At 38.2% G+C, this 12023-nt stretch overlaps 1 protein-coding gene across 6 annotated transcripts in view; it reads right to left on the reverse strand.

Annotated features, from left to right (window-relative positions):
• baz1a (bromodomain adjacent to zinc finger domain, 1A) overlaps window positions 1-12023 on the reverse strand; it is an 81193-nt gene that overhangs the window by 5155 nt on the left and 64015 nt on the right. For 5 of the 6 annotated variants that reach the window (XM_069916762.1, XM_069916764.1, XM_069916768.1 and 2 more), the window contains 5 exons: window positions 7566-7711; window positions 5507-5596; window positions 3002-3249; window positions 2699-2916; window positions 656-1146 (listed from right to left, as the gene is read on the reverse strand). In XM_069916762.1, the coding sequence (XP_069772863.1) occupies window positions 656-1146; window positions 2699-2916; window positions 3002-3249; window positions 5507-5596; window positions 7566-7711 (1193 nt within the window). The remainder of the gene's footprint in view (window positions 1-655; window positions 1147-2698; window positions 2917-3001; window positions 3250-5506; window positions 5597-7565; window positions 7712-12023) is intronic. The other variant, XM_069916763.1, reaches the window with a different exon arrangement.

Raw genomic sequence — 12023 nt, forward strand, 5'->3', positions numbered from 1 at the left:
GGTGCAGATTTCTTGTAATTGTTAGTCATTAATCAAGCAATTTTTTTCAAAATGTTATTGTTCTAGACTTTAAAAACTCCTGATGCCATTTGTGGTCCTTAATCTTTCCACAAAAAAAATTCAGAGCGCATTTGGTCAGAACTCTTGGTTTATTCAGAACAAGTTCTTTGCAAATACTTAACCAAATCATAAAATGTGACAAAGGTATTCCAAGCTTTCTATGATTGATCAGTTATTAAGTAAATATGCATCAGAAACAAAATTCATTGCAATAATTTCATAATCGTACAAGTTGAGATTTATTTTTAAACTTTAGGTGAAGTAGTTCTCATTTGTTTATTGAATGATTTAAAATACTTGTATTTTAAAGAGTTGAATGATCATTTTCAAATATCAGGTACAATTTCTTTTAGTAGTGTCCTAAATTTCTAGTGAGCTTAAAATGCAGCTCAGTCATGGCAATTTGAGAGTAGTTTATATTAATCTAAATCACAGAATTAATTTGAATGACTGGTAGTTGGTTTCTGCATTTAACAAAGATTAATTTCAAGTAATCAGAATGATTGAAAGAGAACCATGTGGCCCCCTCACATAATTATGAAGTAAAACGTACTCTCTTCCTCATAGTTATTGCATTGCAGTCCAAGTTTCCTACCTGCACATTTCCGTTTTCTGCCTCTTCTCCCTGTTTTAATCACCTGAGTTGGCTTCTTTTGTGCACGACGTGTATACTTCCGTTTTTTTCTTACAGGTTCATCCTGCAAGAACTCCCTATCAGAAATGTTATCACTGTTAGATGCTGAAGTGATGCACTTAGGTGTGCTGGTACTAATCTTTCGGTACTTCCGTCGCCGACGGGGGCTGGCCAGTTCACTGAAAGATTCATCTGCTTGGTAGGATTTTGCACAACGAAGTGACATGGACACAGGTTTTATTTCAGAGTTTGCTGCAGATTTTGGCTTCCTTCCCAATCTTCTGCCATAATTTTTAGCAATAGATGTCGTTAACTGAAGAGTATTTGTCCGACTGCGAGGGGTGTATTTCCTTTTACCTGCTCGCTGAATAACAGCTACCTTTGGATTGCTACGTTTACCCCTTCTGCCTTTAATTTGTAGCTTCAAGGGGGGTCTTCCTCTTCGAGGACGACTGGTAAAGGAGACAGACAATAAATTTTGCTCAAAAATATTAAAAGAAGAGAAACATCATTTAATGTGCATCTGAAAAATTAAGGTTCTACCAATATTTTTCAAATTTAGAGACAAGTGGCAATGAAATTTTCAGTCATTTGGAAAATTAGAAACTTATCAGTCTAACACAAGGGAAACATAGGTATGTACTCAAGTTGGCAGGAATCAATTAGTTGTACCCACTGAGTGATCATGATCAGTACTAGGGAAAGGGTCCAGTAAAAGTGCCTAAGTGCAGAGATCCAGGTACTTGTACCTCATGAAACTGCATTGGTTTTGAATTGTGTGCAGTTTTGATTCGCCAGATAAGAGATTTACAAAAGATCAAATTATAAGAACAAGTAAAGAATCTTGTGGAATGTACTAAAATTATTATTATTTAAAGATTGTTGGGGTAGATGAGTAAAAATTGGAAAAGAACTTGGCAACGAAGACAACCAAATCAACTTCATCCTGAACAACCTTCATCCCACTCCATATCCCAAATGTTCAAAAAATGCAGATTAAAAAAATCTTTAGAAGCAGATGCTACTTATAGAACAGTTTTAAATGTGTACCACCCTGTGTATATTGAAGTTTGTTAAGCAAGATTTTCCCTTGAGGAAACCATCTGGCTTTGGCCTATCCTGTCATGTGCCTCCAAGAACTCATCTACCCCAACAATCTTTAAATAATAATAATTTTCTAACCACTCCTTAAACTCCTGGCTCGGATGTTTGTCTGTGGTCCTATCAGAGATTCCCTACCAATGGAAATAATTCTGCAATGTGCTCTTAAAAACTATCCAAAAAATATCAAATAATTTCAGATCCCCACCACTCCAGACAATACTTGTGACCTATTTTGTGAAGTTTCACTGGAATAAAATATATAAAAACATTCTCTGACACAAAGGAAAAATTGCATGTAACCATTCTTAATTCCAGCTATCAGCCAGTATTCAATGATGTCTGTATGGAGAAGGTTTGGAAGACAGTGGTCCAGCAAATAATGTCAGATTCTATCTGCAACTTTTTACAGAGTGTGGAGTTTTCACGTTCTCCCAAGAATACTGAGAACCGTTGACTAGAAGATTAACTGGTCACAAAGTTATTCCTGATGTGGCCAAATGATAAAGAGAACCATGCTGGTGGTGGGGGGAGGTGAAGTATTTATGGACACGTGAAAGAGATCAAGATACAGGGAAATAAGTAAGGTACAAAATTTGCTCTAACATTAAAATTAAGAACCTTCTGAATCAAGTGGCATATACAGATTAGTTCCACTGAATTGTTTCTCAAATACTCTCTGAAAGAATGAACGTTGTCATTTTTGATTGATAATGAAGAGTGCAGCTTATGCCACATTACACTTTTTAAACAGATACTGATTAGATCACAAGAAGTGTACATGATCCAAGGCAATCCTCATTTGGGGATGAAGAGATTGATCTACCAAAACTGATGACGTGTAAAACCAAACATTACCATTTAATCCAAAGTTTTAAGAAACAATACGGCAACCAAAATTACCTCCTTTCCATTTCAATTTTTTTCTCTAATTCATTCTCTTCCATTGCTTCCTTTTTATCTTGTTCACTCTGTATTTGCATCAACTTTTTATCCAATTCAGCCAGATCCTCCTCTTCCTCCTCCTCACTCTCCAACGATGGCCTCTGCCTTGTCACTGTACGACGGAACCGCTGCTTTGGCCTGCATTCAGGGCAAAACCAATCGTCGTCTGGGATGATCTGATAAAAAACAGCCACGTTATGGAAAATTATTTTGAAAATCGTGAAACACATATGGTTTAAAAGCACTGTACTAGGCACAAACCTTGACCTTTGGTCTCAAGCAGTATGTGTGATGGCCTCGATCACACCCATCACACAAAAGCATGTTTTCTGCATCTCCTTTCTTGTGACAGATCTTGCAGCGAGCATTCAGCAAAGACTTAGCCCATGTAATGCTACGATCCAGCGTAGAGAGATGAAGGAAAACCTGAGCTAAACTGGTGCACACTAGAAGAGACTCTCTCCAGCGATCTAATAATGTCTTCTGTATTTTTCCACCATCGCTAGTATCTAAGATGAAAGAAAAGCTATAAATTGGATTCCTTGTCACTAAAATTTAAAAGTAGATGTCATTCTCAAGTGACCAGTTTTAAAAAAACAGTTGCAAGATGTGGGCAAAAATCAGCATTTATTGCTCATTCCCAACTGCCCTATGTGAATAGTGAAACATCATGAACTGCTAGTCCATTGTTTCTGGACAGAGTTACAGGATTTAGTCATAGGATTCACAATGACTATGTAGTCCCAGATTTATATTTTTTTCATTTTCATAAAAATGAAGCATTTCAACATACATTTGTATACACAAACTTGCAAGTCATCAATAATACAGATAGCTTTTGAAATCAAATTGGTTCTTTGAAGATAAACATTTAAATTTCTCAAAAAAGATGTCTAAGAATATTTAAAATACCTATTCAGAATTGAAACATTGCTGCACTTGGCAAAGCGCAACTAATTTCTAACATTGGTGGAACTCTAAGCAGTATAGTCTTCATGTTAACCCAATGTTAATACTTTGCAACTCCAACTCCAGGAAGTATGCAAGATCACATGATAAGATTTATTAACATGTTATCTCAACTAATTTAAAAGATGACATTATTGTAGCACACCTGCACTACCCACAATAGCCCGCTTTACTCCTCAGTTACATACTATTTCCACTTCCCTTCACATTCCCGCACTGACCTGCCAGTTCTCAGGTTTCTCCACTGTCACAGTGAGGCCCATTGCAAACTAAAGGAAAACTCTCTTATATTCCACCTGAACAGTCTACAAGCCCACGATATGAACATGAAAGTTTGTAATTCTCCGCGCTCGCTCTCTCCTTCCATTTCTCCATTCACCACCCTGGTTCCATCGTCTTTGCCTTATTGTCCAATCTATCAGATTCCAGCATCTGCTGACTCTTGTGTCTTCACTCAATATTATTGTCTCTACTCTGCCCTCATCAACGTCATCTCTTGTATCTGTCTCTCAGCCAGCAGCCTATTTCATTCCCTTCACCACTTGACTCCATCTGCCCATCATTTCCCTCCACACTTGGTTACATCTACTGCCTACAAGCCCTGCCTCACCCCTCTCTTATTTATACTGGCCATCTTTTCACATTGTCCTCGTGCAAAGGAGCCAAAACATCCAGAGTCCTCTTGCCTCCACAGATGCTGCCTGATCTGCCGAATGTCTCTCGCAGTTTGTTTTGTTTACAAGCTGTTTACAAGCCCAGTACCATCTACTGAAGACTAAGTTAACAAATCACTTGTACAAAACCCTGGCAAAGTATTATACAGATTATTCAAATGTATTTAGCATTCACAGAGCTACTTCTCCTCTGGTCAATTCTCACCTCTTCTGTCCTATCCATGTCCAATTATCACCTTTGGCTATTGGTCTGTGGTCCCCGCCCTTTGTTTCCTTTTCTCCATCTTTTTAATTCAGATGCCAGCCCACTTTTTACTCAGGCCCAAAATGTTGATTATTTATACATCTTTATTTACATCCTGAGGATTTGCTGAGTTCTCCCAGCATTTCTGTGTTTTCACAGGAGGGCAATGAGGAAACATGAAGTGTGTTAGTATATTAAAAGGCAAGAGGATGAGCAGGGGAAGAATGGGTTTTGTTAGGGACCAGAGTGATAATTTGCATATGAAGTCAAAATGTCAGTGAAAGCTGAAAAATATTTATTTATGGAGGACATTTCTCGTTGGAGAGTTCTGAGGTTTTTTTTGGGGGGGGGGGAGAAGAGAAATTCTCAATACTACAGGAATGATAATGATTACACTAAAGGGGGTGCAGTGGTGATTCACCAAGATAATGTTTGGGATCAAATGTTTCACTTATGAGAAGAGACAAGACAGACTGGGTTGGTTTCACATGAAGCAGAGATGTACAAGAATGACAAATACATTTTTTTTGATTTGGTTCAGTTTATGATTGTAAAAATGTAATTTGGAACAAAACCATCTGCATACAGCATGCTTCCTATACCTTTTCAATGTTTGCAATTTTGACTTTTTATGATTAATGTACAGTATCCACAAAATAATGCTGGCCAGTGTGGTTCATAGAATTCCACATTTTTCATCTGCACATACCATTTTGTATAAACAGCTTAAGACAATAAGGAGTCTTTCTAAACTTTCATTTCCAGGCAGACAAATATTTTACATTCTTTTAAAGACTACAAAAATTGTGCCAAATCTCCAACAAAGCATTTGAAAAATTAAGTATTCGAGCAAGTGATTCAGTACATTTAAATACACACCATCTTTCTCATTGGTTTGATCATCACTTTTTTTCTTATCATCTTTCTTCTTCTTGTCCTTTTGTTCTTTTTTTATTTCATCTGGATCTCCTTTGAATCAAAGGGTTTCATAATTATATGACACTACACTTGAATGGTAACACTCAGAGTGAACTGTATCAAAAGAACCTGTTGATTGGTTTGTTATAGTTAAATTGTGTTGTACATTTACCTTTCCAAAATGCAACCAGAAACTCGAGACAAGAAAATTAACAAAATCTGACTTTCCATATTTAAGAGAAGGAGAATTAAATTTGCATCTTGCCAGTCTTATGCAAGGTTTAAACAATGATGGAAAGTGGGGATAGGATTTGGTGGAGAAAACATACGATGAAAAAAATTGAAGCTCTGATTCTTATGGTTATCAATGACGGAACTATAATGGCCAAATGTTTATTACATGCATACAGATTTAGAGAACAAATTTGCCATGGAAATGTCACAGCATGTGTAGATCTTCAAAAGCATCTACAATTCACTGGATCTATCTGTTGCAATTTAAAACAAGACAAAAAGAACATACTGTCAGAATTTTATTGGGAATACTGTAGCTGGCTTTGATCTCATCACTTGGCAAGGTTTGGGGAAAAAAAAACACTTCCTTTATAAAGGCACGACAAACTAATAGCTCTGTATTTATGCAGCCCAAGGTCACATCTGGATGAGATACTAGGTGATTCTTTCACCAAACAGGAGACATCTAGCATAGGCTCGAAATACTAATGTTCCCCTCTTCCTCAATTACATGGCATTCTTGTGCTTAAATCTAATGGAACTGAGCTCTCTATAGATTTTCAAATTAAACAAGCATGGGGCACTTTGTTCTGCAAGAGCAGCTCGGATTTTCAAATTTTGTTTCATAAGGAACAGGGATGCAAATTTTAGTTCAGCAGTTGACAGTGACCACTATAGTAGAAAAGAAAGGCAACATTAAATTAGTGTTGTTCTGGGATATCTAGCAGAAAATTCATCTTCACAAATTAGGTAAAGTTTCCTTCTCATTTATCTTTCCTTTTTGACAAATAATTTCCTGATATTACTTCATAAAAATCGCAATCCGAGTTTATGTACAGAATTAAAAACGAAGTTCTCCATGGTAGCATTAAATAAGGCTTTCTAAATTAAGCATGTGTTTTAGTAGTAATTTTAAAATCTCTGCCCACTGGTGAATGACAAATTGTGAAATTAAAAATATAAGTTTTAAAGAGCAATGGGAGAAAAGAGGTCTTAAATGACAAATACTGATTCAATTAAAAACTCATTTTTCTAGCAATCTAGTAAAATAAAGTTGATTTAGTGATCAGTACCTGGCAAGTTATACAAAATAATAATTTTAGAAAGTTTACATTTCTCCTTTCAGCTAGATCATTCAAACTTTCTCCTTATAAATTCAAGCTAGAGTGTGTTCTGGCAAATTATCTGCAAAACTTGCATTCCTGCAATTATAAACATCCATTTGGCGACTTGAAAATGTTCAGATACTTTGGATTCCCAATGTTGCTTCTGCATAACAGCATCTACAGCAGTGATTTTCAAAGTTTTTCCCTATGCCATAGGTGCTCTGTGATTAGTAAGGAATTATTCGTTGAGAACCACTGCTCTAAACCCAATTGTTACTGAAATATTTTTCTTGAGAAAATGTCATTGGCCCATTTCCTTTGGAGTTATGAAACCATGCACATAACAAGTCAATTAGGTACGATTAAAACAGTGGTTTTCAAACTTTCTTTACACCCACATCCACCTCAAGTATTCCATGATTAATCACAGAGTACCTATGGCATTGGGATTGCTTAAGGTGGTGTGTGAGTGAAAGGAAAAAGTTTGAAAACCACTGATCTAAAGGAAAACAGTGCTACCTTTTTTAAAAAAAAAACCTTGATCAAAATAGTATAAAAAGTTAAACAAGTTCAGCCTGGGGGAAATTGCAAGTGTAACTACAATGGTGCTTTGTAAAATTCCGTCAAATCTTAACAAGTGTCAATTCTAAGATTAAATATTATGAAAAAAATGTACCAACCCAATGGAGGCTTCAGGAACTTGCGTTCAATTCCCTGTTCTAACTGGAGCAAAGCAACTGCAAGGTAGTGCACCACAGTGTTTACTTGTCTGGGAGAATTAGCACTGGTAGATGCACAACTCGTTTCAGTCTTGGGTTCCAAAGGCCTGTATCATCAAATAAAACAGTATATTTGTGAGCTTTAGAGTACAAACACATTTTGCTATCAAAACATATGCAGCATAAATCCTTGATTTTAATCACAGAATTAAATGCTCCCATGGAAAGTAATACATCAATCAGCATTAAACATCCAAAGCCTCAATCTATACTGAAATAGATTCAGTTTACTCATGTTCTCTATGGCATATGGCATAGTTTACAATTTTTGCAGCATATTTGGATGGATCAAACCAAATGCATTTGAAACAAAAAAAACTGCATAAAGCAGTTTTCCAATTTTCACTTTGGAGCTTTAAATATATGGGGCATTTAAAAAACAAGATTTCATTTATAGCAGGGATGGCAAAAAGTGACATATTATATCCCAGTGATAATAAAAAACACTAAGCCTACTCCAGCAAATAGTATTAACCAAAAATCAATTTTCAGAAAAAACTAACAGGAATTCAAGTAGCTTAGAGCTAGAAATGGGTTTTACTGAGAAAAAGTCTAAAACTTAGCAATTTTATTATTTCGTGCACATTTTTTGGCGAATGTTATCTTCTTTCACATTAATCGGTTTTCAAATAAAAAAATGTTCAATTCGTCAAACTAGGAAAGAAGGACTTCTGCAGTCATTCCATAACTATTCATACGTTTTAATCTTGTTTGATCCCGAGTCGCCAGGCATCTGCACCAGTGGTGCGTCGCAAGTTTTTGCCAGTCAGTTTATAATGGACACTCGTGTGCCACAGAGTTGTGCTTTGTTTGTCCTATGTGAGCATTTGCAATTTTGTACTTTTTTGAGAATTAAGCCTTGTTTTTACATTCAGTTCCCCATCAGAGTGCAAAAGAAAAGCATGAAGTGATAGTGCGTGGATTAAATGAACAGTGGGAAAAGTTCTTATTTATAGCGGGTCCATCCGTAAAGCCATTGTGCATTATTTGTGGAAACATTTTCTCACATATCTTAATTGACACTATAAAACACAACATCAGACTGAAATAGAAGGAAAACTGAAGCTAGTGCTTGAGTCTGAGTTACTGAAAAATGTGATTAAGAAAAAGGGGGGGAAAAAAAAATCAAAAGACCACTGGATATATTTGTTAAAAGAAGTTGTGAAAGTTGAGTGATGACAGAAGCATCCTATGAAATTGCTTTAGCATTGGCCAAAAAAAAATGGCAGTCTTTCTTTGATGGAGAATTGTTAAGCCTCATCTCCAAATATTTGCAAGGTGTCTTGGTGATAAATATATCAAAAGGAAACTAGATAAAATTGCTTTGTCAAAGCAGTTATGAGATGCACCAAAAAAAATTTATCTGAGGAACTGAAAGACCTTGTCAATGCATGTACTTTCTTTGGACGAATGTGTTGACGTATTTGATGAAGCCCAGTGAAGCATTTTGGTAAGAGTAATTGATGATAATTTTAGTGTCTTTGAAGAACATCGGTCTTGAGTCGCTTCATGTTTGTACTGACGGAGCACCATCCATGATAGGTAAAGCCACTGGGACTACAACTTTGCTTGAAAAAATTTTAGGTCGTCGTCTACTAAAATATCACTGCATTACACACCAGAGTCACTGTGTGGAAAAACAATAAATTTGCAGCATGTTTACTGTCTATGAAATACATGAATAAAATTAGAGCAAGAGGAGTAAACAGAATATTGTGAAATGTTAGATTTGGAATATGGTGATCTCATCTTTTATTGTGATGTGCGTTGGCTTTCTAGAGGTCAGGTTCTGAGTAGACTTTGGAAACGGAAAATATACTGTTCATAATTTTCTAGAAGAGAAAGAGCCCTTTTGTGTGATAACAATTGGCTATTTTATTTAGCATTTTTAGTTGATGTTACCAGCCATCTCAATCTAAATTTGAAACTCCAGGGCAAGAACAAATGGTTTCCCAGCTTAGGAACTGATATCAATGCATGAAAATAAAGTTAAAACTGTTCACCTCTCAATCAGAAAATGAGGATTTGAGCAAGTTTCCCCAACTTAAGAGGAGAGTGAATGTGCTGAAGATAATGCCAATTTTTACAAAATATATTGGAAAAAAAAATCAGGTGATTGCAAGTTGTTTGAAAGTCGTTTTCGTGATTTTGCGAAAGACTGCATACTTGCATTTATAAACCCATTTTCACTGAGTGAACAAAAAACATCATGAAGTTACCTATTCACATACTAATAGAACTTATTGACTTGAAAACAAATTATTCAACATGAAATTGGATGAGCTTCCCCTCAGTCCCAAATGCTTCTGACAAAATTAATTTCTGGCGATCATTATCCCTGTGAACATTTTCCAGAACTAAGAAAATTTGCCCAGAGTAACATCTGTGTTTCGAAACGAAACAAGCATTTTCACCCATAAAATTGATCAAAATAAGATCATGATTGACATTTAAGTTTGAAGAATGCTCTGATGATCTCAGTAACTAATTTAACTCTAAACATTAAAAGCTTGACAAAAAAATGCAGAAGTCTTATTAAGTTAAGTAATATTTATAATGTTTTATATTAATATATTGTAGCGGCCCCTGTGCAGACACACAGACTGGCCTATAAAATGGCCGACAAACACAGCAACTGCGCAGACATGGGGGTGACATCGACGGACATCTCAGGTGACTTCTGCACGGTGGGAAGATGAGGAACCTGGTGGGAACGCCAGCCAATCCTAGGATGGCACTCCAATGACGGGCAGTATGTTGTTCTTCTCCACACTTGCATAGTGCATATACATTAGTGACCCTGACCGACCCGAAGATGATGGATCAAGTGGAGCCAGCAACCACCCATATGGTCCCCCTCAGGCTTACAACGTTCTGGGTGCTGCAGCCACACGTGGTTCGAGCAGGCCAAGGTTCAGTTCCAGCTTCGCCACATCACCACCCACGACAGACACTACTTCTATGTCATGAGTGCCCTTGATGAGGACATAGCAAGGGTCACAGATTTCCTACGGCCACCTCTGGAGCAAAACAAATACGCGGCCCTCAAGGAGCTACTAACTCACACTTTCAGGCTTTCCCCACACGAGCGAGCCGCCCAATTACTGTGTATGGACAGATTAGGAGACTGGGCCCCATCAGGCCTAATGAGCCGAAGTCACAAATCTTGCCTGCTTCTTTCTGGAGCAGCTGCCCAAGGATATCGGACTCTTGCTCAAGGGCGAGGACTTCAGCAACCCTCAGAGGGTCGCAACCCGGGTGGACATGCTCTGGAGAGCAAAGGAGGACACCAGCGATATCATAAGACCACATAAACAAGCCCCACAAACAACCCCTGGCAAGATCGAGACTAACAGAGAGACAAGTGAACACCCCGGGACAGATATACTACTACCATCAGCGATGGTGTGTGTAGCCCCGTCAATGCTGCCCACTCTGCAGGGTTTTTTGGGAAACACCCTCGCCACCTGTTGTTGATGGATGCGGCAGTTGGCCCTCATGATAGCCTCCATGTCTGGGACTCAGTCAGGCAGGCGTTCCCTGGTCAATACAGGCACTGAGATAAGTGTCCTACATCCCTCAAGCCTCGACACCTGTAACAGCATGCAGGACTCAATACGGAGGGCAGACAACAACTCCTCTATTCAAACTTTTGGGTCTTGCACCACCTCCCTTCGTTTCAGCAAGAGCCACTTTACATCAACCTTCACCCTTATGGCAGTGGTGCAACCATTCCTGGGGACTTACTTCCTTTGGGCTCACTGCTTGCTTATCAGCCTCAAAGAATGGCTGATAAAAACCTTACACGCCAAAACCTTTCAGATTCTGCCTCTGGAGGGGGAAGCTAAGCTACCTGCTCCCCACCTAAACTCTAAAATACACTCGGACAATGAATTCACCTGCATCCTAGTGGAGTTCCCCTTGATAGTAGCACCACAGTTCTCCATGGCCAAGCCAAAGCATGGGATTATGGCACCACATATTGACTGAGAGCCCCCTGCTGCACGCCAGAGCATGTCGCTTTCCTTATGAAAAGCTCAGCCTGGCAAAGGAGGAGTTTAAGAAAATGAAGGAGCTGGGGACTGTGTGGCACTCCGACAGTCATTGGGTCTCTCCCCTCCACATGGTGCTCAAATCAGCAGGGGGCCACCAAGGCCGACAGATATCCTGTGCTCCACATCCAAGACTTTGGCACCAACCTGCACAGGGCACAGGTGTTTTTCAAGGTGAACCTCATTTGTAGGTACTACCATATCCCAGTTCACCCCCAGAACATCCCCAAGACTGCAATCATAACACCCTTTGACTTGTTTGAATTTCTCTGTATGCCTTTCAGTCTAAAGAACGCAGCACAAACTT

This window comes from Narcine bancroftii, chromosome 2, assembly GCF_036971445.1.
Source record: "Narcine bancroftii isolate sNarBan1 chromosome 2, sNarBan1.hap1, whole genome shotgun sequence".
Classification (NCBI taxonomy): Eukaryota; Metazoa; Chordata; class Chondrichthyes; order Torpediniformes; family Narcinidae; genus Narcine; species Narcine bancroftii.